The 27,891-nt window shown below is 43.3% G+C and overlaps 1 protein-coding gene across 4 annotated transcripts in view; it reads left to right on the top strand.

Moving 5' to 3' along the window:
* Positions 1-27,891, top strand: part of hydin (HYDIN axonemal central pair apparatus protein) — a 1,146,554-nt gene that overhangs the window by 796,351 nt on the left and 322,312 nt on the right. For all 4 annotated transcript variants that reach the window (XM_059992477.1, XM_059992476.1, XM_059992474.1 and 1 more), the window contains 3 exons: positions 1,388-1,570; positions 9,108-9,227; positions 26,026-26,185. In XM_059992477.1, coding sequence (XP_059848460.1) covers positions 1,388-1,570; positions 9,108-9,227; positions 26,026-26,185 — 463 coding nt within the window. The remainder of the gene's footprint in view (positions 1-1,387; positions 1,571-9,107; positions 9,228-26,025; positions 26,186-27,891) is intronic.

The following is a 27,891-nucleotide window of genomic DNA, read 5'->3' as shown; positions in this document are numbered from 1 at the left end:
ACAAACGATTAACTTAATCGGAAGTCAGCTGCGCTACGGCAGCTCGAACAGTTCTTAAAGCGATAATGCGAAAACAGTTCCTAGAAGTAGTAATGCGAAAGTCCAAAGTTTGACCCAGTCGCTTGGGAGAGGCTTTCTTTCCCGTACTTAAATCCTTTCCACATTGTTACTGCTGATCCCAGCCAGAGTGTGTTATTTCCTGGAGGATTTACGGTCAAAGGAAATAAAACGGCTTAAAGGCGCTGACCTTTCTTTAACAAAACTTTGTATCTAACCCTCTACTCTTCTGGCAGAACAGGGTTATCATGGATACTTGTTACTAATTCCTCGTGCGAAGATTAAACAAAGGTCAAATCTGTTTTACCGTTGACATTAACTTTCCCAATCCTTCGGGATTTCCGAACTCCTTTAAAATCTTCACTCTCCACTAACCAAACCGGCAATATTATAGCAAAACTGCCAGCAATAACCTTTGAGACTTAAAACAGAAAGTAAAACTCCACTTTTAAACGAAACTGCGTCATAATATCGGAATACGCAGCAGCATGGAGCCAGTGGTGAATTCAGCCACGAACTGCGCATGTCATAGGGTGGGGTTCTCCTTTTATACCCTGTTGAAAAAAACTATCACATGACCTCTCACTGGCTGGAAAATAATATCACTCCACCATCACAAGACCATTACCTCATCTCCAGCATAGCCTCAATTACATCATGGTCACGTGACAGGTACAAGATACCCATGGGTATGAAACAAAACCAACATATTTACTCAAGCCCATGATCATGACAGCCAATTTGAGTTGAATGCTGAGTTATACCAGCTAAGTGTAATGGATGAATGAGTTTGTAAGACACATGGTTGTTCCCCATCCTTGACTTTACAGATCTGTTGCAATAGATAATTATTGCCCTCAGTGATTAGATCATATTGGGAAAATTTCTTTGTCTTGTTTTATAGAAATTAAAGGATCCTTTTCTCCCTGGTCTTTGGTCAGGATAATAGAAAAAAACTTTTCTGTCCAACCAAAGACACCATAGTACTGTAGCAGTTAATGCTACGCTATTACAGCTCAAGGCATCAGAGTTGGGAGTTCAGTTCATGCTTACTCTGTAAGCAAGTTTGTCCGTTCTTTCCCATGTGTGCATGAGTTTTCTCCGGGTGTTCCAATTTCCTCCCACAGTTCAAAGATGTAACATTTAGTAGGTTAATTGGTCATTGTAAATTGTCCTGTGATTAGGCTCGGGTTAATCAGTGGGTTGCTGGGCTGGAAGGGTCTGTTCCTTGCTGTATCTCTAAGTAAAAATAAAGACCCATAACTTCTGCTTTTATTCATCTGAGCTCGGTGAACATTTTTTAAAATCATTTTTTTGATCTTCCCCACAGAGCCCCTCCTTACCGCTGGATCGTGCAACCTGGTGAGGAGGTTGCCTTACAAGTGAATTTCAGTTCAGTGGAATGTGGGACATTTGACCAAACTCTGAACTTTGAACTTCTGGGAACACAAAGGTGCTACAAGCTGTACTGCAGAGGAATCTGTACCTTCCCAACTATAAGCCAGGATCCCAGGTGGGTTTCTAAATAAACTGAAGCTGAATGCTACGGAAATGCTGATCCTAATCTGTGTGATGACAATGACATGAATTGTTTGATTTGGTAGCTCTTCTGAATTGAAAGCAAATAGAAATATTTTGATGTTGGAAGGAAGGAAACATTAAGCTTGTATCTTTAGTGATCTCACAAAGATATTGTCAGAAACTTGGCACTGGATACCAAACTGTGTTTTGCCACTGTAGAGGAGGGAGGCCTAGTCTAAGTATTCTACACACCATTGAACCCAAGGCCTGAGGTGAACCAGGAGTCTTCTCCTCATGATCTCAATCTAAGAAAAGTTCAGCTGAGATGTTGGCAATTTTAAAAAATAGAGAGAGAGTTTATTATCCTCAAGAGCTTTTGTAAATCTTTTCAACCTTTTTACAGTTTGTTACCTTAACTTTTTTAAAGCATTCAAATTTGTCTGCAAATGCTTGGAAGTATTCAAGATTGTTTAATATCATTTCCCATACACCTGTAAAAAAGACCAAATAATTGTTACACTGGATCTGATGCAGCACAAAAATAAACACAAAAGTTTAAAAACACAATAATAATAATAATAAAAACACAATAAATATAAATATATAAGATGGCTCACGTAAATAGATTGTACAATAAAGTGTGTATATGATTAGGAAGTGCTTTATATGTTTAGAAAATGTTTATATGTATATTAAATTGCTTAATTTATCTTTGTTTTATTTGCTTTAACATTGTTGATTTAGATTTACTTAATACTTTTGAAGCTCTTTAGCTGCAGCCAGCTTCAACTTACTAATTTTGTGGGCTGGTTTGTGTTCAGCCTTCTGCACGGTGAGAATCTTCCTAATAGTCTCTGTGAGTGCTTCTGGGAGGTTTACCAAATGCATTTTATAAGCAAGGCCTCTGCCAGTCCTGCATTGTTGCCGATAATCGGTATAGGGAGGAGTCCAAATGGCCAGAACTCATACTCCATAATCTGCCAACAGCAGAGATGAAAAGGAGTGTACCCTAGTCCTCATGGGCAAAATGTCCAGCTCCTGTGGCAAAACCATTCTATGGTACAATCCAGTCAAAGGCAGAATTCTAGGAGGTGGGAATGAGCAAGGTCTGATCTCTCGATTCATGCTGGTGAGTGCAAATTTAGGATGACAGAAGGATGTGTGTCTGGAGAACGGGAGCAGGAGGTAGGACTAGAGACCTGTGGGGAAATGAGACCAGTTCTCAAGAAGTAGAGGCTGAGCAGGTTGGGAGACTAACAGCTCAATGGTCCCAGAACAATATTATCACAGAGTTTTTTAGTGTTGGTTATGAGGTTAAGCTATCTTTAGACCAGAAGACCAGAAGATATAGGAGCAAAATTAGACCACTTGACCCACCGAATGTACTCTGCACTCAATCATGGCTGAATTATTCTGGAAGAATTAGAGAACTTTTATTTACAGTAATAAACAAACATGTCTTAACCCAGCCACTTGCTGGAACATTCTAGCAATTCTGCGCATTCTCAGTGCTCTGTCCAATCATGTACTGGCACATCATTGCATATGTTATCACTACATCTTTCTTTACTTAAAATAAAAAAAAACGACTAACAACGTTAATCAAAACACATCTATATCAAATAACTGAAACTCTGAAGTTGGCTCTTTCTTAAGGTCTTTGCAATTTCTTCTTAACACTGTTCCCTCCTCTGTTTGGACCATGTATGATCTGGTCTGTGTCCATGTGTTCACTTTATCTTGTATCCTCACTTTGTCTCCTTGTCCTTCAGACAAACATCTCCTTGGATCAGTCAATTCACATTCCACTTCGATTTGTAATGAAATACAAATCTTCTTTTCTTCATCTAATTCATTAACTGTGTAATCTCTTTTTTATGCTGAGACTTCCATCATTTCTCAATTCCTTTACTTGTGCTTTCACTTCTTCCTTATACTGTGCCCACTGTGAGCGTTCTTGCTCTAGACGGTGATGAAACTGAATCTCATATTCTCTCAGAGTCTCTTTCATTATCGTTTGCATTGAAGCAACCTCCTCCTGCCATTGCTTTTTCACATCATCAATTGCCTCCTGTTTGGTTGTCTCAGACACTGCAGTTACTGTTTTTATATTCTCCATGTCAGCATTTGCTTCTGTGAGCTGGACCTGCAGTTGAGTTACATCACCTTCTGCTGACTGTAATGCAATGTTCTGTCTCTTCAGCTCTGTGTCATTATCCAAGACTAAAACTCTTTTCACCAAATTAAGTCTTTCACAGGTAGATAAACCCAGAATTGACTGTACATTTTTTGGCACGACCACAAATGAAACCGTGTGCACAATATTTATGTGTGATACCTTTACCACGCATGTTCCTTTAACTGGAGTGTCTGCACCTGAATACCCAGTCACTTTTATATTCATCTGATGTAACTTTGGTCTTGGAATTAAAGTATTAAACTCAGATTCTGCAAGGACATTTACTTGTGCTCCAGTATCAAGTTTAAACAGAGTATTGTTTTGATTTACTTGCAACGGAATAGTCCAGTCATTCTTACTTCATTTTCACAAAGCACATCTATATAAAATTCCTCATGTTCATCTTCAAGCACAGCATTTACTTGTTTTATTTTATTTTCCTTATTTTACAACAGCATGAAAAATGATTGATCTTGCCGCAGCCATTGCAAATTTTGCCATTTGCGGGACACTGATTTGGATGATATTCCCATGCACAGTGCTCACATGATTTTTTTTCTTTCAAATGCTGTCTTGCTCTCTGTCAGTTTTGTTGATGTAATATTATATTTCTTGATATATTTGCATTTTTTACAGTCTTTCCATTGCAGTTTTCGACAAAAAGCTCTTCAGCCTGCGACATCACGGTCTCAGCGGCTTTGCAAAGCACCAAAGCTTTTTCAAAATTTAAATCCTGCTCTCTCAACAGCCTTTCTCTCAGAGCATTATCTCGAATGCTACAAACAATTCTATCTTTATTGAAAAAGCCCATGAGCAATCCAAACTCACATGTTCTACTACGCTTTTGTAACTCAGTAACATACTGATCAATTGTTTCAGCAGCCATCTGTGCAAATGTGAAGAATTTATATCGCTTATACATTGAATTACACTTAGGTATACAAAATACTTCCAATCTGTCCATTATTGACTTTAAATTGAAATTTTCTCCATCTTAAAAGACAAAGCTATTAAATCCCTCTACTGTGTCATTCCCAATTACATGGAGCAGAAGCGCAGCTTTGGTATTTTCTGATTTTTCTGAATAATTGATCGCCGATAAGTACAGTTCAAACTGTTGCTTGAATATCCTCCAGTCAGCTGAAATTTTGATGGGGGTTGTAACCTTTCCATTTTACTGTTTACAGTTCAAACTTCTTTTTCTTACTTTTTTTACAGTTTCTTCGATTCTTGATTCTACCGTATTGTTCTTCCAGAACCACTCCTGACACCATGATATGTTACTTATGTTTAAACGTACTGTGGGCTAACAATGAAGAATCATATTCTGGAAGAATTAGAGAACTTTTATTTACAGTAATAAGCAAACGTGTCTTAATCCAGCCACGTAATAAACAAACGTGTCTTAACCCAGCCATGTGCTGGAACATTCTAGCAATCCTGCACATGCTCAGTGCTCTGTCCAATCATGTACTGGCCATCATTGCATATGATATCACCACAAAGAGCAACTCATCAGAGGGAAGGACAGCAAATAGGTGGTTGCATGAGGCAGAGGAGCGGCTACCAGATTGATTTAAGTCAGTGGACTGGGCCGCATTCAAGGATTCATCAGAGGACCTGAACGAGTACACCACAGTTGTCATGGACTTTATAAAGACACTGCCGATGAGTGTGTCTCCAGAAAATCATTGTCTCCACAAAAGAAACCCTGAATAAACCAAGAGATCTGCAATCTGCTGAGGCCTGAGATTGATGATATTCAGGTCTGGCAATCAATAAAGTACAAGAGGTCCAGATACAACCTCTGGAAAGAGATCTCAATGTGAAGTCACCATTCTGGATCAAAGTGGAATCACAGAAGGGTGCTTGACTGCTATGGCAGGGCTTGAATGCTATCACTTTCTACAAAGCAAAATCAACTGATATATGTGACAACAAGGTTTTATTCCCAGAGAAGCTTAATGCCTTTTATGCTTAGTTGGACCAACAGAATACGGGGGCATCTCCATAACCTCCCACAAGCCCCACCGTGTTTTCAGTCTCTGAGGCCAATGTCAGAGCATTCTTCATGAGGATGGACCCACAGTAAGTATCTGGTCTGGACAATGTACTCGAGCTATTCAGCTAGCTGGAGTGTTTCCTGATGTCTTTAACCTCTTGCTTTGACAGTTTGAGGTACTGCAATGAAGTGCTTTGAGAGGTTGATCATGAAACATACCAACTCCTGTCTGAGGAGTAACTTTGATCCATTCCATTCTGCGTACTGTCACAACAGGTCCGTAGCAGATGCCATTTCACTGGCTCTTTACTCGACCCTGGAACATCTGAACAGTGGAGATGCATACTTCATGCTCTTCATTGACTACTGCTTGGCATCCAATACTATAATTCCCTCAAAACTAATCAACATTCTCCAAGACTTAGACTTCAGTCATTCGTTATACAACTAGATCCTTTATTTCTTCACTAGCATATCTCAGTTAGTATGGATCGGCAAACAACATCTCTGCTGCAAGCACCATCAGCATAGCTGCACCACAAAGCTATGTGCTTAGCTATGCTCTACTCTCTTTATACTTACGAGCATGAGGCTAAGTACAGTTCCAGTGCCATATTCAAGTTTGCTGATGACACAGCTGCTTTTGGCCGAGTTAGAGGTGGAGATGAATCAGCAAATCAGAGGGAGGTTGAAAATCTGGTTGAGTGGTGCCATAACGAGAACTTCTCTCTCAATGTCAGCAAGACTAAAGAGCTGATTGTTGATTATAGGAGGAAAAAACCAGAGGTCCATAAGCCATTCCTCATCAGGACATCAGAGATAGAGTGGGGCAGTAACCTTAAATGTATTGATGAAGTTCAAACAGAGCTTTATGGCCACAATGAGCAAAGTGATGTTTGGAGAAGCAAGTGTGCAGAACTTCATGAAGAGAACACCTCTCCAACTGTTAAGCACGGGGGTGGATCGATCATGCTTTGGGCTTGTGTTGCAGCCAGTGGCACAGGGAACATTTCACTGGTAGAGGGAAGAATGAATTCAATTAAATACCAGTAAATTCTAGAAGCAAACATCACACCATCTGTATAAAAAAGCTGAAGATGAAAAGAGGATGGCTTCTACAACAGGATAATGATTCCAAACACACTTCAAAATCCAGAATGAACTACCTCAAGAGGCGCAAGCTGAAGGTTTTGCCATGGCCCTCACAGTCCCCTGACCTAAACGTCATTGAAAATCTGTGGATAAACCTCAAAAGAGCAGTGCATGCGAGACAGCCCAAGAATCTCACAGAACTAGAAGCCTTTTGCAAGGAAGAATGGGCGAAAATCCCCCAAACAAGAATTGAAAGACTTAGCTAGCAAAGAAAGCGTTTACAAGCTGTGATACTTGCCCAAACTTTTGCTTTGGTCCCTTTTCCTTTTTTGAGAAATCAAATTGCAGAAGGGAAGAAACTGTTTCCAAATCATTGAGTGTGTATCTTCTGTACTCCATCTTGAGAACCAGGCATTACCTGAGTGATTGGGGTCCTTCAGGTTGCACGCTGCCTTTTTGAGGCATCACTCCTTGAAGATCTCCTGGATACTGCAGAGGCTAGTGCCCATGATGGAACTGACTGAGTTTACAATTCTCTGCAGCTTACTTTGATCCACTGCAGTAGTCCATCGCACCCCCCACCCCCATACCAGACTGTGATGCAGCCAGTTAGAATGCTCTTTTTGGTTCATCTGTAAAATTTTGTGAGTGTTTTTGCTGACATACCATATCTCCTCAAGCTCTTAATGAAATATAGCCACTGTCATGCCTACTTTGATCTACATCAATACGCTGGGTCCAGGTTAGATCCTCAGAGATATTGACACCCAGGAATTTGCAATTGTTCATTCTTTCCACTTCTGATCTCTCTATGAGGACTGGTGTGCATTCCTTTACCTTACCTTTTCTGAAGTAGACAATCTGTTCGTTGGTCTTACCGACACTTTGTTGCTGCTGCAACACCACTCAACAAGCTGATGTATCTTGCTCCTGTATTGCCCCTTGGCACTATCTGAAATTCTGCCAACCATGGTTATAGGGTAAGGAAAAGAGGTAAGAGGGCTTGAATAAAAACAGAAAATTTGGGAACCTTAAGGTCAAATGAAGAGCCTGGACTAAAATGTATCTCATTCATAAGGAACTGTCTGATCTGTTGAGTGTCCCCTGCATTTTCTGCCTTTATTTCTGATTTCCATCAAATACAGTTTTTTGACTTTCTGACAAGAAGGCTTGATGAGGACAGTAGAGAGTCTACATGGACTCTAAGCATTTGAAGCGTTCCATAAGGAACACTAATTAGTAAAATAAGAACCCATGAGATTGAAGGAAAACTTGCAAGTTGAATCAGTGTTGGCAGCAATAGAAGTTATTAGAATTTGAAGGCTGTTTCAAATGAGAATTCTGCTGGTTTCATTATCTGATGTAAAGATAAATATTGTGGGTAAAATTTAACAGTTCATACAAAAATTGTCTGTGCAGTTGATAGTGGGGATCAGATATGTAGAGCAGAAGTTGTTCTCAACAGACTAGTCAGAATGGAAGAAAGGTAGTAAGTGGAATTCGGCCAAAGCAGCAAATTTGGTGAGGGTAAAAGGACAAAGTACACAGTAAACACTAAATGCAGTGGAGAGAACGAAGAAATTTGGGCTTCATGTCCATGCAGCTCTGAAGACAGAAAAGGCATGGAGATGAGGTTTTTGCAATAAGACTTGTACCCTGCAGTCATCTAATTCTTTGTGCATGGCTGATGAGAATGGAGCATGCATGAGGTTAAGTTGCTATCATTTTGAAATTGATTGCTTTAAAATGTTTAAAATGTTAAAGCTTTTTAAATTAATTAAAACCTTTTACTTATCAATGTTTAATAGTTCAACTAGCTCAAGTAGTTTTTATATGTTTTGATTGGCATAAGAAAATGGTGATGATACTCACCAGGTCAGGTTGGATCTGTGGGAAGGGAAACAGAGTCCATTTTTAGGGTTATTTACTTTTTTTTCTTTTCCTTCAGGTGCCCATTGTGTATTTCCAGTATTTTCTGATTATATTTTGAAATTTCCAGCATTTTCAATTTTCTTAAATTTTGTGCCGCTATCTTACCTCAAGAATCAATGGTTTTATTCGCCATTTTCTTGGGCTGACATGTCATGACCTTACCCAGAGTCCTGTAACTGGGAATCCTGCTAGCCTGTTCCCACTGATTCCTGATCTGTGATGCGAGTGAGGTTGGTCACTGTATTATTTTTGATATCAGTGGACTTCACTGTTCATTTGCCAGGTGTCCTACTCTTTCTTTATTCTTTTACCTTGATTTTTTAGAGTGGTGTTCAGACATCGGATAAAGAGTTTGAAACAGCAGGAAATCCCTCGGAAGAAGTACGTTATGAGCACAGGGGTGTTTCAGTTTGGAGCATTGCTCTGTGGAATCACTAGGGAAAGGCAAGTACGGGCAACCAATCTTAAAGGTGTTTGGGTCATGTAAATTTGTCCTTACAGAATTCAAATCCAGTGTGCAATCATCATGCACATCGGATATCAGGATTATCTCAGTATCTCCAGGAATTAAAACATAGTCTCTGTCTCCATATTACTACAAAAGGAGAGTGAAAAAGGACATTCAACGTTAAGCATTGGGTTTTTATTTTCAAATTTTTATTAGCTGCATATGTTTATTCTGAAGAATATTGAGGGTTGAAGAAATAAGAGATTAATTCATTGCACAAGGAATTTGGCAATGAAGTCAAGTCACTTTTATTGTCATTTCGACCATAACTGCTGGTACAGTACATTAGTAAAAATGAGGCAACGTTTTTTTGGGACTATGGTGTTACATGACACAGGACAAAAAACTAGACTGAACTATGTAAAAAACAACACAGAAAAAAAAATACACTAGACTACATACCTACCCAGGACTGCGTAAAGTGCACATAACAGTGCAGGCATTACAATAAATAATAAACAAGACAATAAGGTGTCAGTCCAGGCTCTGGGTATTGAGGAGTCTGATGGCTCGGGGGAAGAAACTGTTACATAGTCTGGTCGTGAGAGCCCAAATGATTCAGTGCCTTTTCCCAGACGGCAGGATGGAGAAGAGTTTGTATGAGGCATGCGTGGGGTCTTTCATAATGCTGTTTGCTTTGTGGGTGCAGCGTGTGATGTAAGTGTCCGTAATGGCGGGAAGAGAGACCCCGATGATCTCAGCTGACCTCACTATCCGCTGCAGGGTCTTGCAATCCAAGATGGTGCAATTTCCGAACCAGTCAGTGATGCAGCTGCTCAGGATACGCTCAATACAACCCCTGTAGAATGTGGTGAGGATGGGGGGGTTGGGAGTTGGACTTTCCTTAGTCTTTGCAGAAAGTAGAGACACTGCTGGGCTTTCTTTGCTATGGAGCTGGTGTTGAGGGACCAGGTGAGATTCTCCGCCAGGTGAACACCAAGAAATTTGGTGCTCTTAACAATCTCTACCGAGGAGCCGTCGATGTTTAGTGGGAGTGGTCGCTCCGTGCCCTCCTGAAGTCAACAACCATCTCTTTTGCTTTGTTCACATTTAGAGACAGGCTATTGGCTCTGCATCAGTCCGTTAGCCGCTGCGCCTCCTCTCGGTAAGCTGACTCATCGTTCTTGCTGATGAGACCCACCACGGTCGTGTCATTGGCGAACTTGATGATGTGGTTCGAGCTGTGTGTTGCAGCACAGTCCTGGGTCAGCAGAGTGAACAGCAGTGGACTGAGCACACAGCCCTGGGAAGCTCCTGTGCTCAGTGTGATGTTGGAGATGCTGCTCCTGAACCGGACTGACTGAGGTCTCCCAGTCAGGAAGTCTAGGATCTAGTTGCAGTCTAGTTGCAGAGGGAGATGTTCAGGCCTAGTAGGCTCAGCTTTTCTATCAGTTTCTGAGGGATGATTGTGTTGAATGCTGAACTGAAGTCTATGAACAGCATCCGAACATATGTGTCTTTTTTGTCCAGGTGGGTTAGGGCCAGGTGGAGGGTGGTGGCAATGGCGTCGTATGTTGAGCAGTTCGGACGGTACACAAACTGCAGGGGGTCCAGTGAGGGGGGCAGCAGGGTCTTGATATGCCTCATGACGAGCCTCTCGAAACACTTCATGATGATGGATGTGAGAGCAATGGTAGTCATTTAGGCAGGACACTGAAGACTTCTTTGGCACAGGGACAATCGTGGCAGCCTTGAAGCACTTTGGAGTGGTGGCACTGCTCAGGGAGATGTTGAAGATGTCAGTGAGAACATCTGCTAGCTGGTCTGCACATCCTCTGAGCACTCTACCAGGGATGTTGTCTGGTCCAGCAGCCTTCCGTGGGTTGACTCTACACAGGGTTCTTTTCACATCGGCCACGGTGAGACACAGCACCTGAATCCACGCAATGAAACCATTCACACTGATAGTGGGTAATTATCAATACCGAAATGCATGTTGACAATTATCAATACTGAAAAATAACTGTGTATTTGTGTAGTTTATTGAGCATTCACATTGAAGTTTTTAATTCTTTGATGCCTGGCAGGAATTTGCTGCCTGGCAAAAATGCTGCTGTGTGACTGTCTTGGGTTAGCCTTGTTGTAATTGCCCTTCAATCCAAGTGAGAGGTGTCCTGGAAAGAATGACATGATGCCTGTTGGAGACTGGTAACTCAATGGCGTGCTCAGAATTGCCTGAATCCAACAACTCGGGGATTCACAAGTTAGACACACTGTATTATCTGGGTTGTGATAATTGTAGGTGCTGTAACATCATTCAGTTGTACTGGAGATGATTTAGCTGTCATGCTTGGCTGATACTTTGAAAGGTTTACCTCTCCTTCCACTCTCTCAGATGAGAGGTTTTCATATCAGAGATACTGGGTTTATATTCCTCCGAGTTCAGAAGAGTGAGAGGCAACCGAATGAAGACAATACAGTCCAAAGACGGGGGAGGAGTTGACAGGGTATGCATTGAGATGGGAGAGCCACATATTATAAAATAAGGAACTGGTCGTTTAAACCTGAGGTGTGTAAAAATTCCTTCTCTCAGAGGGGAATGAATCCCTGGAATTCTGTCTTCGAAGGTGATGGAGGATCAGATCATTTGGTATCATTGTTTAAGATGGAGATAGATAAATGGTAAAGGAATTAAGGCCAGCCATGATCATGTTAAATGATGGAACAGCTTTGAAGTGCCTGTGATTGATTCTTGTTCCTATAGCCATGAGTTCTGGATTTTACTCTATTGACTAAAGTCCTGTAACTGGACTTGCACATATGACATCCGATTAAGATGACGATACTGAATGTATGTGTCAGGTTCTGATAGGCAAAAAGCCATGAAAGCCACCAAAAAACATCACTAAAAATACCTTTCCTGAGGAAATAGTGTTAAATTATTGTCACAAACAGTGAAGGGGCGAATGATGATAAGGCAAATTTGAGGGATGAGCCAAGATGGTGAGTTGCAGAATCCGAGGCAAAGAAGTTCCCATACTCATTCTACTGGCCCGAGTGTGACGTTGAATCACTCTGGGTGCCAGAAGGAGAAGTCAGGACAGAGAATAGGTCCCCGTACAACTGGCCCAAAATGCAAGGTTGGATCGCTCTTGGGTACCAAACTGATTTTAAGAGTGTTACATATTCAGGCAACAATAAATATATGAGTTAGGCAAGGGTTTATATAACAAAACAACACGTTTATTAAACACTGAAAACAAACCCCCCCAAAAGTAAACAAACACTAACGTAACCGGAAATCAGCTGCTGTGCGGCAGCTTAAACAGTTCTTAAAGCGATGCAGCTCAAACAGTTCTTAAAGCGATGTTGCAAAAACAGTTCTTTAAAGTAGTATTGCCAAAAGTTCAGAAATGCTCACAGTCATTTTAAAAGGAGAGACTTTATAAGATGATTTAAATTCTCTTTCACGTCATTTTGCTTCGATCCCCGACGTCGAACTTTTCCCACGAAGAATTTACGAAACGAAATGGCTTAAAGGCACTGACCTTTCCTTTATCACTGTCCTCAATCTTTTCTGCTATCCTGCAGAGATTAACACGAGAACAGTCAACGAATTCCTTCCGAATAAGGATTAAACAAGGTCGAACCTGTTTCACCGTCAAAATAGATTCTCCTCGATCTTTAACTCCCGAACTCCGATCTTCACTCTCCACTGATTCTCAACTAGTAGTATTGTAAAGAAACTGCTGGCAATGACCTTTTAAACTTTAGGCATTAGATAAAAACTTCATCCTTTAACTAAACTGCGTCATCACATTAAATCACGCAGTGGCACGAAGTCAGCTTGGCAAATCCAGCCACGAACTGCCCCTCCTCACAGGGTGGGGTCTTCCTTTTATTACCTGTAAAAAAAAATCCTGTCACATGATCTCTACTGGCAGGAAAATGACATCACTCCACCATCACAAGACCATTACCTCAAGTCCAGTATAGCTTCAACCCCAGTCACGTAACAAGGGTACCACTGTCATGTCACGCGTACGTAACAAGAGCATGTGAGCAACTTTAGGGTGGGTGGCAATATCTGGGCCCAGAGCAAGTTGTAGGCGGAGACTTTCACTGCAGCAGTGCCTGGGTCCTAGTGCAACGTACAATACGCTGCTTAGACAAATTAAATCCCAGCCCAGATCAGAGGCTAGAGTCAATTTCACACTTTCTCCGTGATGATCACTCCTCTCTCCAGGGCATGGAGCCTTTTGCTGTTCCATCGTTGGGTCAATTTAAACGCTGGCCTAGATAGACTGAAAAGACAGGGTGACGGTCGGGATGAGAGCCAATTTTTCTTGTTGTCTACAAATATCATCTAAATGGAGCTTAGGCAAGAAGACTGTCCTGGCTGCTGTGTTCCATGCCCACGAGTGTGATGAACTGATCGGTGAGGTTTTGGGCCTACTCCAGGCTGCTCCTTGGTTTCAATCTGAGGACTCAATTTTGGTTTGGAATGCTGTTGTTTGCTTTAAATGTTTGCATGACTTGCATTTTTATTTTTTTTTTCTCATGTTGGTCTTTTACTTTTTTTCTTTAGTTGGGTTCTTCTGGGTTTCTTGCTCTGTGGCTGCCTGTGAGCAAGCAAATCTCAAGGTTGTATAATTTATATGTTCTTGGATAATAAATGAATTTTGGACCTTGTCAAAGTCTTACTGAAATCATTAAATATACTGCCCTCATCAACACTCATTGTTACCTACTGAAAACCTGCAATCAGGTTAGTCAGATGTGACTTTTGCTTGACAAATACATACTGACTGTTCTTCATTAATAAGTGACTTTCTAAATGAAGATTTATCCTGAGCTTTAGAACAGATTCCTGCAGTTAGCCCAACATTGAAGTTAAACCAATAGGATTCTAATTATTTGGTTTGTCCATTCTTAAATAATGTGAGAACAGTAGCCATCCTCCCATCCCCAGTCACTACTCCATAGCCAGAGAGAAATGAAAAATAATAGTCATAGCTGTCAATATCATCGTTAACTCTGCAATTTCAGACAATAGTATATTGGAACCTAATGTGGAACCGAAGGAGATGGGAGAGATTTTGAATGATTTCTTCTCTTCGGTATTCACTAAGGAGAAGGATATTGAATTGTCTAAGGTGTGGGAAACAAGTAAGGAAGTTATGGAACCTATGACAATTAAAGAGGTGGAGGTACTGGCACTTTTAAGAAATTTAAAAGTGGATAAATCTCCGGGTCCTGACAGGATATTCCCCAGGACCTTGAGGGAAATTTGTGTAGAAATAGCAGGAGCTCTAACGGAGATCTTTAATATGTCATTAGAAACGGGGATTGTGCCGGAGGATTGGCGTATTGCTCATGTGGTTCCATTGTTTAAAAAGGGTTCTAGAAGGAAGCCTAGCAATTATAGACCTGTCAGTTTGACATCAGTGGTGGGTAAATTAATGGAAAGTATTCTTAGAGATAGTATTTATAATTATCTGGATAGACGGGATCTGATTAGAAGTAGCCAGCATGGATTTGTGCGTGGAAGGTCATGTTTGACAAACCTTATTGAATTTTTTGAAGAAGTTACGAGGAATGTTGACGAGGGTAAGGCAGTGGATGTAGTCTATATGGACTTCAGCAAAGCCTTTGACAAAGTTCCACATGGAAGGTTATTTAAGAAGGTTCAGTCGTTAGGTATTAATGCTGGAGTAATAAAATGGATTCAACAGTGGCTAGATGGGAGATGCCAGAGAGTAGTGGTGGATAATTGTTTATCGGGATGGAGGCCGGTGACACTTTCCCTGAAAGTGGAGTCTCATGTAGATAGGGTGGTGAAGAGGGCTTTTGGAACGCTGGCCTTTATAAATCAAAGCATTGAGTACAGAAGTTGGGATGTAATGCTAAAGTTGTACAAGGCATTGGTAAGGCCAAATTTGGAATATTGTGTGCAGTTCTGGTCACCGAATTATAGGAAAGATATCAATAAATTAGAGAGAGTGCAGAGACGATTTACTAGGATGTTACCTGGGTTTCAGCAATTAAGTTACAGAGAAAGGTTGAACAAGTTAGGTCTCTATTCATTGGAGCGTAGAAGGTTGAGGGGGGATTTGATCGAGGTATTTAAAATTTTGAGAGGGATAGATAGAGTTGACGTGAACAAGCTGTTTCCATTGAGAGTAGGGGAGATTCAAACTAGAGGACATGATTTGAGAGTTAGGGGGCAGAAGTTTAAGGGAAACACGAGGGGGTATTTCTTTACTCAGAGAGTGATAGCTGTGTGGAATGGGCTTCCTGTAGAAGTAGTAGAGGCCAGTTCAGTTGTGTCATTTAAGGTAAAATTGGATAGGTATATGGACAGGAAAGGAGTGGAGGGTTATGAGCTGAGTGCGGGTAGGTGGGACTAGGTGAGATTAAGGGTTCGGCATGGACTAGGAGGGCCAAGATGGCCTGTTTCCGTGCTGTGATTGTTATATGGTTATATATTCTTGCTTACGGTAGGAATAGACATAGTGGAAAATACAATGTAGGGAAATCAACTGGGAGTTGATCCATTTGTCTAGAAAGATCTGGCTCTAGATTCTACCACTGCGGATCTTTGTTTCAGGAAAGCTTCCTTTCCATGCCTGTACCTGTCTGTGGAATAATCATGTTTGATAAATCCCTTCCCTGTTACGTTGTGAATGCTGCGGTAATATCCCAAGTGGAACAAGGTGCTTGATGCTAATTGATCACTTAAGTTTGAGAGGGTAATAAAATAGGAGTCAAAGCTACATCTCAGTTATGTGGACAATGTGAAACTACCAAATATTCTAGGGCAAAATATTCACAGTTTAAGGAGGTTTTTTTGTTGGTATCAGCCATAATAGTAGAAAGATGCAGCAGGGAAACCGTCAATCACCCATTTACAATCCCATTTTATTCTCCCCACATTGCTATTAATTCACCACAGGTTCTATAATTTATCTTGACACTAGGGATAATTCATGGCAGCCAATTATCCTACCAACCTGCATGTTTTTGGGACATGGGAGAAAACCAGAGCAGCCCAGGAAAGCACAAGACACAGGGACAACCACGAAACAGTGGAAGAACTTGTGGATCAGGCAGCATAGCTGACCCACTGCCTTCCCTGCTGAATCCATCCAATACTTTGTACGCTGCTCCAGGTTCCAAGATCTGCTGTCTTGTGTGTCGACAATCACAGGGAGAGCATTCAAACTTTGCACAGTCAGCACCCACAATCGGGATCAAACCCAGGTCAGAGTTACAGTCAGGCAATGATGTAATTGAAAGGCCGTGAATTGCAGTCATGGTGCAAAGGCAAATTTGAATTTTTGGGAATCATGAAAAATCACAGTAACAGAATATCATTAATCAAGTCTAATTGACTTTATTCTCTGGTTATTATTGTGATATGTTGTGGCATCTTCACCCTAATTCGGTGGTGAAATCAGCAGCTTACGTCAACCTTTAGACTGTAAGTAAACATGTCATCCCTTTCTGAGTCCCAAAGCTGCCTCACATTTGATTCAGCACATGACCATGTCTCTTTAATGTACAAGCTTTTTGCATTCCATAAACATCTGACATCTTTGTCTTGATGTTTACTCACCTGGGAGATGATGATGCCTATCATCTTCATAATCTTCATAATCTGCCTGGCTACACGTCCCATCATTTACCCTGCCCAAATTCCCAGAATGAAAGTCTGTAGTAAACATGTACAAGAATATTAGTTGCTGGTTGCACTTGCAGTCTGTATATTTGGTTCTACTGACTGAACAGAATACATTTCATTCCATTTGTAAATCAATTATAAAGAGATGAGCAGATACAACCAGGTTGATATTCATGCATATGTTTAGTGCTGGCAACATGATCAAAGTTTACCATTACATCAGTCAAATGCAGATCTGTCTTTGTTCCCCTTTCACAAGTTTTCCTGAGCATCCTTCAGGCAGCTCATTAAAATCCTATGTCTGACCTGCTGAGTTCTTCCAGCATTTTGTGTGTGTTTCTTTAAATTCCTTGTTCTTTTCTGTCTATGCAAGCAGCATGTTCTTTTCAAAAGAATTTATCCTCAGGTCTCCTCCCTCTGCTTCTGGAATAAATGATTTCAATCATATTTTCCAACCATTTTTGTGTTTACTTTGAATTTCCTGGCCTCCTTCCAACTCTTGATATTCCCTTCCCTCCCTTTTCCTTGGCAAGCTGGCTGTTCTCCTCTGACCTTGAAATTATATTTCTATCAATACTTTTCAGTCTCCTGATCTCCTCTTGAAAAGCCCATATAATATTTCTAAAACTCACCACAATTACTGAAGAAACGTATGCCTTCAATATTCTATTCTGGGACCAGTCTTACCAATATTCTAAGCAGTTCCCTCTCTAAAGACAGTCTTCCCTTTGGAAGGTCCCTTCCAAAAGAGCAATACAAATCTATTTGGTTTTGTGGTAAACTATGTATACCTGTCTGGACACGCCCCTCTGCTGACTGCTCCTGTGGCTCCTCCCACAGACCCCTGTATAAGGGCAACTGGAGGCACTGCTCCTCCCTCAGTTTCCAAGATGTCATGGTCCCTTTTGCTGCTAATAAAAGCCTATCGTTCATCAATAACTCCGAGAGTTATTGATGGTGCATCAATTTTATTAGCAGCAATTTTAAAACATGGAGAGCATTTTATGACCCGACAGATTGGATCTCGACCCTCAATCTCAGGAAGCCGGCGACGCTCTTGAACTCTGGCTAGCATGCTTCGAATCGTACCTGGAGGAGATTCATGTGACCGAGCCTGCCACGATGCACAGAGTTCTCCTCTCCAGGGTCAGTCCAAGGGTCTACTCCATGATCAGGGACCAAACAGACTACCAGGGCATGATGGATGCCCTCAAAAGACAATACCAGTGGCTGGTGAACACCGTCTACGCGAGACATTGCTTAGCGACACGGCGGCAGCGGGCCGGAGAGTCGAGTGCTGAGTTTGTCCGGACCCTACAGACACTTGTGCGGGCCTGTGACTGCAGGGGACTGACGGCGGAACAGCATGCGGAGCTCCTGGTACGTGACGCCTTCATTACGGGGATCAGGTCAGTGTACATGCACCAGCGGCTGCTGAAACACGCTAATCTTATCTTACATTCGGCGATCGAGCTGGCCGACACGATGGAGGCCACTCTGCACAATGCTGACGCTGTCCAGGCGTGCAATCTCCCGCCGGCCTCACGAAAGCTGCAGAACCCGCAACCCGCTGGTGAATCGACCTTGGCTGCTGCCAGTCGCAAGTCCGCACAGTGTTACTTCTGCGGACTCGAAAAGCACCCCCGAAAATGCTGCCCAGCCCCAGAAGCTACCTGCTCCAGGCCTGTAATTCCAAACCACAAGCGGGGTTGAGCAGCGCCGCGTGCGAGGCATGGGGGTCGCCATCTTGCCTGCCCACCGCGTGCGAGGCATGGGGGCGGCCATCTTTGTCGGCGCTACCTCGCCCCGCCTCCAACCCACGGGTACTTACCGGGCACCAAGATGGCGATTCAACTCTGGCCTCCATGACCCTCGACCAAAGTGCTCCACACCAGCTCGCAAGGCCAATGATGGACATCCTGGTGGAGGGGGCACAGGACTAGCTGCCTGTTTGACACGGGCAGCACTGAGAGTTTTATTCACCCGGACACTGTGCAACGCTGCGGACTCGTGACACAGCCGGTAAGCCAGAAGGTCACCATGGCTTCTGGGTCGCATTCCACAGACATCCGGGGGGGGTTGTGTAGCAACACTGGTGCTGCAGGGCACAGAATATCAGAACTTGGTGTTACTGGTCATGTCCCAACTGTGTGCCCCTGTGCTATTGGGGCTCGACTTCCAGACCCACCTGAAAAGTGTGACTATGGCATATGACGGGCCCCTCCCACCACTCACTGTCAGGAATCCTCAGTTTTGTGGGACTTCGTCATATACCCTGCTACTGACCACACACACCCACCGACCCGCACATCCCACCCAGCACCATGCTGACAGCTGCACTACTGACACCACTTGCAGCCTCTCCACCCTCAAGATCCCTCCCCCACCGCTGTTCGCCAACCTGACCCCCGACTGTAAACCTGTGGCAACTAAAAGCAGCAGGTACAGTGCGGGGGACAGGGCCTTCATTCAGTCGGAGGTGCAGCGGCTGCTCAGGGAGGGGATCATTGAGCCAAGCACAAGTCCTTGGAGGGCCCGGGTGGTCATTGTTCAAACCGGGCAGAAAAATAGGATGGTCGTGGACTATAGCCAGACCATCAATAGGTTCACGCAGCTTGACGCGTACCCCCTACCCCGCATCGCAGATATGGTCAATCAGATAGCTCAGTACAAGGTGTACTTGACCATAGACCTGAAATCCGCTTATCACCAGCTCCCCATCCACCCGGAGGACCACCCCTACACTGCGTTGGAGGCGGGCGGCAGGCTCTATCACTTCCTGCGCGTCCCCTTCGGTGTCACAAATGGTGTCTCTGTCTTCCAGAGGGAAATGGACCGGATGGTGGACCAGTGCCAACTGAAGGCCACATTCCCATATCTGGATAACATCACCATCTGTGGTCACAACTGGCAGGATCACGATACCAACCTCCAACGATTTTTCCAAGCGGACCAAGCTCTTAACCTTACCTATAACAGGGACAAGTGTGTGTTTGGAACCACCTGACTTGCTATCCTTGGGTATGTCGTGGAGAACAGGGTCATTGGCCCTGACCCCGACCATATGCGCCCCCTGATAGAACTCCCTCTTCCCACCACCCTCAGAGCCCTCAAACGGTGCCTGGCTTCTTTTCCTATTACGCCCAATGGGTCCCTCACTATGCAGACAAGGCCCACCCCCTGGTCAAGTCCATCACATTTCCCCTCTCAACCGAGGCCAGCTCAGCCTTCAGCCGCACTAAAGGGGACATTGCCAAAGCTACGATGCATGCGGTGGACAAGACCATTCACTTCCAGGTAGAGAGTGACGCCTCGGACTTCGCGCTGGCTGCTACCCTCAATCAGGCAGGAAGGCCGGTAGCATTCTTCTCTCGTCCCCTTCAGGGCCCTGAAATTCAGCACTGTGGTGGAGAAAGAAGCCCAGGCCATAGTGGAAGCTATTAGGCACTGGAGGCACTATCTCGCTGGCAAAAGGTTCACCTTGCTGACCGACCAGCACTCAGTTGTGTTCATGTTTGGCAACCAACAGCAGGGCAAAATCAAAAATGATAAAATTTTGAGGTGGAGAATAGAACTCTCCACCTACAACTATGACATCCTGTACCAGCCTGCAAGGCTCAATGAGCCCCCCTGATGCCCTATCCCAGGGATCATGTGCCAGCGTGCAGCTCGACCGGATATACGCTCTCCATGCAGATCTTTGCCACCCGGGGGTCACCTGACTTTACCATTTCGTGAAAGCCCAGAACCTGCTTTACTCCCTTGAAGAAATCCGGACGATGACCAGGGACTGAGTGCAAACCGCACTTCTACCATCCTGAACAGGCACAACTTATCAAAGCCACCCGTCCCTTTGAGCGACTGAGTGTCGACTTTAAGGGCCCCCTTCCCTCCACCGACCGCAATGTGTACTTGCTTAGCATAATCAACGAGTACTCGTGGTTCCCCTTTGCCTTCCCCTGCCCCGATACCACTGCCACTCCCATCATAAAAGCCCTGCACCAGCTCTTCACTCTGTTCGGATATCCCTGCTGTATCCACAGTGATAAAGTGGTCCTTTATGAGTGACGAGCTGCGCCAGTACCTGCTGGCTAGGGGTATTGCTACTAGTAGGACCACGAGCTATAATCCCCAGGGGAATGGACAGGTGGAGAGGGAGAATGCCACCGTGTGGAAGGCCACACTCTTAGCCCTTCGGTCAAAGGGATTTCCGGTCTCTCACTGGCAGGAGGTCTTCCCCAAGGTGCTCTACTCCATCCGCTCCCTGTTATGCACGTCCACCAATGCCACCCCTCATGGGGGACTCTTTTCTTTTCCCAGGAAGTCTGCCACTGGGACCACCCTACCGACTTGTCTGATGTCCCCAGGGCCAGTGCTGCTCCAGAAACATGCGAGGAGCAATAAATACTCCCCGATGGTCGAGAGGGTTCACCTTCTACATGCGAACCTCCAGTATGCCTACGTGGTCTTACCAGATGGGCAGGAGGACACGGTCTCCGTCTGAGACCTGGCACCCGCAGGAGCACCAGACCCCTACCCCAAACACTCCACAGTGACTATGAACCCCGTACCCACCGATGTATATACCCAAGAGACACTGTGCACACCAAGCCCTACGCAGACTCCTCACGACACTCCCATACCAGGTGCCTCGCACACACATGAGGGATTACTGATGCCTAACGGGCTGGTACCTCAAGTCAGGCCGGAACCAGCACGACCACCGTCTCCGGTGCAATCACCACCGATGCTACGTAGATTACAGCGACGGACTCGCCCGCCTGATAGACTTAACCTGTAAATATACTTGTAAGAAACTTTGCCCCATGGAGACTCTCTTTTAAAACAAAGGAGGGTGGGGTGAATGCGGTAAACTATGTATAACTGTCTGGACACGCTCCTGTGGCTCCTCCCACAGACCCCTGTATAAAGGCGATTGGGGCACTGCTCCTCCCTCAGTCTCCGAGATGTCGTGCTCCCTTTTGCTGTTAATCAAAGCCTATTGTTCACTTCCAGTCTCTGAGAGTTATTGATGGTGCATCAGTCTTTTCCCTACCAATGACCAGAGATGTAATGGCTGCAAGAGTAGCCCATAGGTTTCTAGTGACAAGTCACTTATTATCTACCTGCTGACTACCGAAACCCTGTCTATAATTGAAATGTCTGTACTGTGATGGAAACTCTTTACATTCCTGTACAAGTGCCTTTACAACAGTACGCAAGAAACACAGCATCATTGAAAACAACATCCAATGTGATTGGCACCCCGTTCTCCAAACTAAACCTACTACCAGCAAATTGTGGCTACCATGCATACCATCTATTAAGTGCAACGTAGTGACTTGCCAAGTCTTCACCTACAATTCCTTCCAAGCCAGAGACTTCTCCCACCTGTGCTTCTTTTAAAGTTGTAAATATATCACCAAGTTTTCCACCAAGTATACTACTGGAACTGGCTCCAAAGCAGCACCTTCAGTTCAAGTATGGCAGAGGTTGAAGAAGGTGAATTACCATCATATTCTTGTTGACAATTAAAGATGGACAATAATGCTGGGCATCCCTCTGATTCCTCATCCTATAATCAAGTGTCACAGAGTCAAACAGCACAATAACAGGTCCTTTGGGTCCTTCAAGCCTAACATTTTGCCCATTTACGTTAATCCCATTTGCCCACCTCCTTTGCCTTGTGTATTTAGACCATAAGACCACAAGACATAGCAGAATTAAGCCATTTGGCCCATCGAATCTGCTCTGCCATTCAATCATGCATGATGCTGTTTTCCCCTCCTCAGCCCCACTCCCAGTAACCTTTGATGCTGTGGCCAGTCAGGAACCTATCAATCTCTTAAATTATAAGTAATTTTTTCTAATGGAATACAACCATAGATTTCTTTCTTCCAAGAATCTATACTTAAATGTGTATCCGATTTCCAAGTAACTGCAATAGCTTTTTTGGCTACTGCCAGTGCAATTTTTATAAATTCTTTCTGATACTTATTTAGTTTGAGTTTCGGTTTTATCCCTTCAATATCACCTAGTAAGAGTAATATTGGATTATGAGGAAATTGTGTTAATTAATGAGGAAATTACTTATAATTTAAGAGATAAATATGAAACATTTTTGAAAATTTGGAGCCCTTATTTACAAAAGACAGGATTAAATATATAGATGCTCTGAAGATGAAACAATTGGTTATTAGGGGAAAGAAATAAATATACATATTAAAGTTATTACGAATTCCATGGAGCATGTGGAGATCTTCCAACAACCAGGCATTCTTTCTTTCTTTCTTTCTTTCTTTCTTTTTTTTTCTATAGGGTAGTTAGGGGGGAGGGGTTAAGGGGAGGGGGTATGGGTTATATACATTGTTTTTTCATACTTTGTAATCATTTAAAAATGCAATAAAAAAAGTTTTTTTAAAAAAAGGAACCTATCAATCTTCGCCGTACATGCACCCACTGTTGTAACAAATTCAACATATTTACCACTCTAGCTGAAGAAATTTCTATGCATCCCTGTTTTAAATGGATGCCCCTCTATCCAGAGGCTGTGCCCCCTTGTCCTAGACTACCCCACCATGGGAAACATCCTTTCCACTTCTACTCTGTCTAGGCCTGTCAAGATTTCAATGAGATTCTCCCCTCATCCTTCCAAATTCCATGGGCTCTTAACTTGGTAAGCAGGCTCATGTTTGGCACATCGTTAAAGGCTTTTTGAAAATTCAAATATACAACATCCACTGCTTCCCCTTTATCTACCCTACTTGTAAAGTCCTCAAAGAATTCCAACAGGTTCGTCAGGCAAGATTTTCCCTGAAGGAAACCATGCTGACTTTGTCCTATCTTGTTGTGGTCATCATGTACTCCATAACCTCATTCTTCAAGATTGACTCCAACATCTTCCCAACCACTGAGGTCAGGCTACCTGTTCTATAATTTCCTTTCTGCTGCCTTCCTCCTTTCTTAAAGAGTGGAGTGGCATTTGCAATTTTCGTGTCCTCTGGAACCGTGCAAGAGTCCAGCATTTCTTGAAAGATCATTATCAATGGCTCTGCAATCTCGACCGCTACCTCTTTCAGAACCCTAGGGTGCCGTTCAGCTGGTCTGGGTCACTTATGTTCCATTTGGTCTTTCAACTTTTAGAGCATCTTCTCCATTTTATTACTAACTGCACTCACTTCTCTTTATTCACACCCTTCAACACCTGGAAAACTGCTGGTGTCTTCCACAGTGATGTAAAATACTCACTGAGTTGCCCCCTCTCCTTGTCCTCCTGTTATTTTCTCTGGCCTCATTTTCTATATTCACACTCAACTCTCTTTCATTTTTTATAGACAGGCGTCCCCTGCTTTACGGATGTTCGCTTTGTGCCACTTTGCTTTTACAAAAGACCAACATTACTAACCTGTTTTTGCATTACAAAGAGGATTTTCACCTTTATGAACATTTTTCCCAGATAAATTAATGGTTCTTTGCTTTACGCCATTTCGGCTTAAGAAAGGTTTCAGAGGAACGCTCCATCTTTGTAAAGGGGGAGGACGCCTGTACTTGAAAAGCCTTTTGCTATTCACCTTGATATTGTTTACTAGCTTGCTTTCAAATTTCATCTTTCCCACCAAATGATTCTTCTAGTTGATCACTGGAGGATTTTAAAAGCTACCCAATCCTGGACTCTATTATCCAGGCCAGATTAAAACTAACTACAACTCTGACAAAGCTTCGGTTTTCAAATATCTGAAACTCTGTGGGGCTGGATTGAAGTGCCAGGGTCCAGGCCCAAGAGTGCAAGAGAAACTGATGTTTGGTCAGTTTAAGAATTGAGCAGGTTTAAAAAATCAAGGCCAAGGGAAAGGATGAACTGATGTTTAGATTAATGTTATGTGAAGTTTACTTTCTCTAGTGCTGAACTAACTCTGCAGCTGTGGTTTCCGACCATCAGCTCTTGATTCAGTGCACTGAACTGTCTCCGTGTGACCGGGGTCCGGCCGGAACACTGAACTGTCTCCGTGTGACCGGTGTCCGGCCGGAACACTGAACTGTCTCCGCGTGACCGGTGTCCGGCCGGAACACTGAACTGTCTCCGTGTGACCGGTGTCCGGCCGGGACACTGAACTGTCTCCGCGTGACCGGTGTCCGGCCGGGACACTGAACTGTCTCCGTGTGACCGGTGTCCAGCCGGGACACTGAACTGTCTCCGTGTGACCGGTGTCCGGCCGGAACACTGAACTGTCTCCGTGCGACCGGAGTCCGGCCGGAACACTGAACTGTCTCCGTGTGACCGGAGTCCGGCCGGAACACTGAACTGTCTCCGTGTGACCGGTGTCCGGCCGGGACACTGAACTGTCTCCGTGTGACCAGTGTCCGGCCGGGACACTGAACTGTCTCCGTGTGACCAGTGTCCGGCCGGAACACTGAACTGTCTCCGCGTCACCGGTGTCCGGCCGGAACACTGAACTGTCACCGGAGTCCGGCCGGAACACTGAACTGTCTCCGTGTGACCAGTGTCCGGCCGGAACACTGAACTGTCTCCGTGCGACCAGTGTCCGGCCGTAACACTGAACTGTCTCCGTGCGACCAGTGTCCGGCCGGAACACTAAACTGTCTCCGTGGCTGTTGGTTTACTTTTTGGGACTCTAAGTTCGTACTTTGTTTGGTATTTATTTACTTTTTTACATGATTTCATCCTATTTCACTCATTGGGTGTTTCATAGTTTTGGTTTTGTCTTTTTTGTAGTAGTTTATATTGTGTTTCTTTGTTTTGTCACTGCTTGCATGAAGACAAATCTCAAAGCTGTATATGGTATACATAAACATACTTTGAACTTTTAACACTTACCCCATGACCAAGTGTTTGGTTGCATGTCCTGATATCTGTGAATGACGTTTGCTGTTAAACTTTGGTTGGTTTTTCTTTGTAAGTTAGATTACTTTGTACAAGAGATGTTACTGGTTGTTGTTGTTTGAGTGTTCTGACTGTCTTGAATATCTGCATTCTCATATGAGCAATTAAATACATGGAATGGGACCCAGAACCCTGGGAGAGGTAACACAAATGAAGAGCAAATACCTTAATTACTTGTCACTAGATTGTAAGATGTTTTTGATTATAGGTACAAGGAGGGCCAACATCCAGAAAACAGGGAGATTATCAAAGTTGTGAATACGTCATCAATGGAAGCTGAAGTTTTCTTCTGTTATCAGCATGATATTAAAGCTGCCACCTACCTCGTAGATCCACCAAGTCTGACACTCGCAGCTCATCAAGAAAGGGTTTGTACCTTTACTGAGATGATGTCATGCAATGGTACCATGGTTTCCCCTTGCTTTGTTAAAGTCTGCAACTACTATTTATTTTTAATTTATTTGACAGGGTTGAATACAAGTAAGTACTGTTTTTGTTATTTTTTTCATTGGTAAAAGGGTATAATATATAACTGGGATGGATTTAACAAGTACAGTGCTTGTTTAATGAAATGAGGCATAAAATTTTAGTGAATAACAACAGACAGAATAAGTTTTGATTTAGTTAACAATTCAGTATTGCTATTTAATGTTGTTAGAGTAATTATTTTGACAGCTCTTAATATTTTATTCTGCATTCTTTTTTCCTGCTTTTCTACACATGTATGGGATAACCTTTCTGGATGATATGTTATCAACATTTTCAGTGTATTTTGGTGTATATAACAACAATAAACCAATTGTAGCCCCCGGCTGCGCCTCAGGCTCGCTCAGCTCGCTCTCGTCTAGGGGGAGCAGCCTTCGGTCCCGCCAAACTGGGTAATCAGCTGGTATGGATGTTGCGTGATGTCCCCACCCCACCAAATAACAGACAGTACACCATATGCGATTAAAGGATTACACTTTATAGAGATTACTAGAACTAAGTGATTAATAATGATACAGTATATATGAAGGAAAAAATAAAGAAAAGGTGCCAAAACTTATCAAAGTCCAAACCACTTCGTGCACAACCGTTGGAGCTCAATCAACGAAGTCTTCCGGCCACCATTCGATCCCTTCAGACCTCCTCGACTCGCAGCTCAGGACCACCCGAAGTGATCAACCAAGCACCCCCGGCTCATCTCTCTCCTCTCCTCGCCGAACCTCCTGGCCTCAGACCCCCGCTCGGGGTCCGTTCCGTCACCCAGCTTACATCATCGTGTCCTATCTCTCTCACCCCCTCACGTCAACTCCCCAAAATGCTCACCAACAATAGTTTACAGACCCAGAAGAGAGAATAACATTAATCACAATTGGTTAACAAATGAATACAATTCACGATGTCAGTAATTTTAACCCAAACAAACTGCGAGAGAAAGCACTTATCATAACAAAGAAGCAGTCCTACTTTTAACAAAACAAAGAAGCCATTTTGATTAACTTATGCAGAAACATAAAGAAGAAACCCCAATACACAAATAAACCCCCACAAAAGAAGAAACCCCTTACACAATTACCAGTTAATGAGCAGGCTTACTGAAGATTATTGATGTGTGCTTGAGTAGAGTATGGAGGGGTGAGTTGGGGACTGAGTGGAATGCTTCAGTTGAACATTATAGATATGGGACGATGACTGTCAGCATTCAATATAGATACTTGGTATTGTTTATGAGGATACAGTAAAGACATTGGGTGGTGCTGACAAGGGAACGGGATAGACAGCTTTGATGATATTTGTGTGCATGGGTTGTAAACTTGAGAGAGAAGACAGATTTTCAATGGATGCTATTAGTGTAGATTTTTTTATTAGTAGTGTTAGGTTTGGATATTATATTGTTCTATTTTTATTTGATTTTAAGATGGAATTGTTCAGTGTTGTCTTAGATTAGGTTAGTAAAGGAGACCTCGATGACCACTGTGAACCGTGTCACTGGAAATAGTGTTTTCTTTTTGGGCGTTATTAGAGTATTAACTTTGACTAGATGATGTTTAAGAGGGTACGTTTGGGTTAGTGTAAGTTTGATGGGTTGGGT

The sequence above is a fragment of the Hypanus sabinus genome, chromosome 17, assembly GCF_030144855.1.
Source record: "Hypanus sabinus isolate sHypSab1 chromosome 17, sHypSab1.hap1, whole genome shotgun sequence".
NCBI lineage: Eukaryota > Metazoa > Chordata > Chondrichthyes > Myliobatiformes > Dasyatidae > Hypanus > Hypanus sabinus.
The sequence above is the reverse complement of the archived record's forward strand: the minus strand, read 5'-3'. Positions and strand labels throughout refer to the sequence as shown.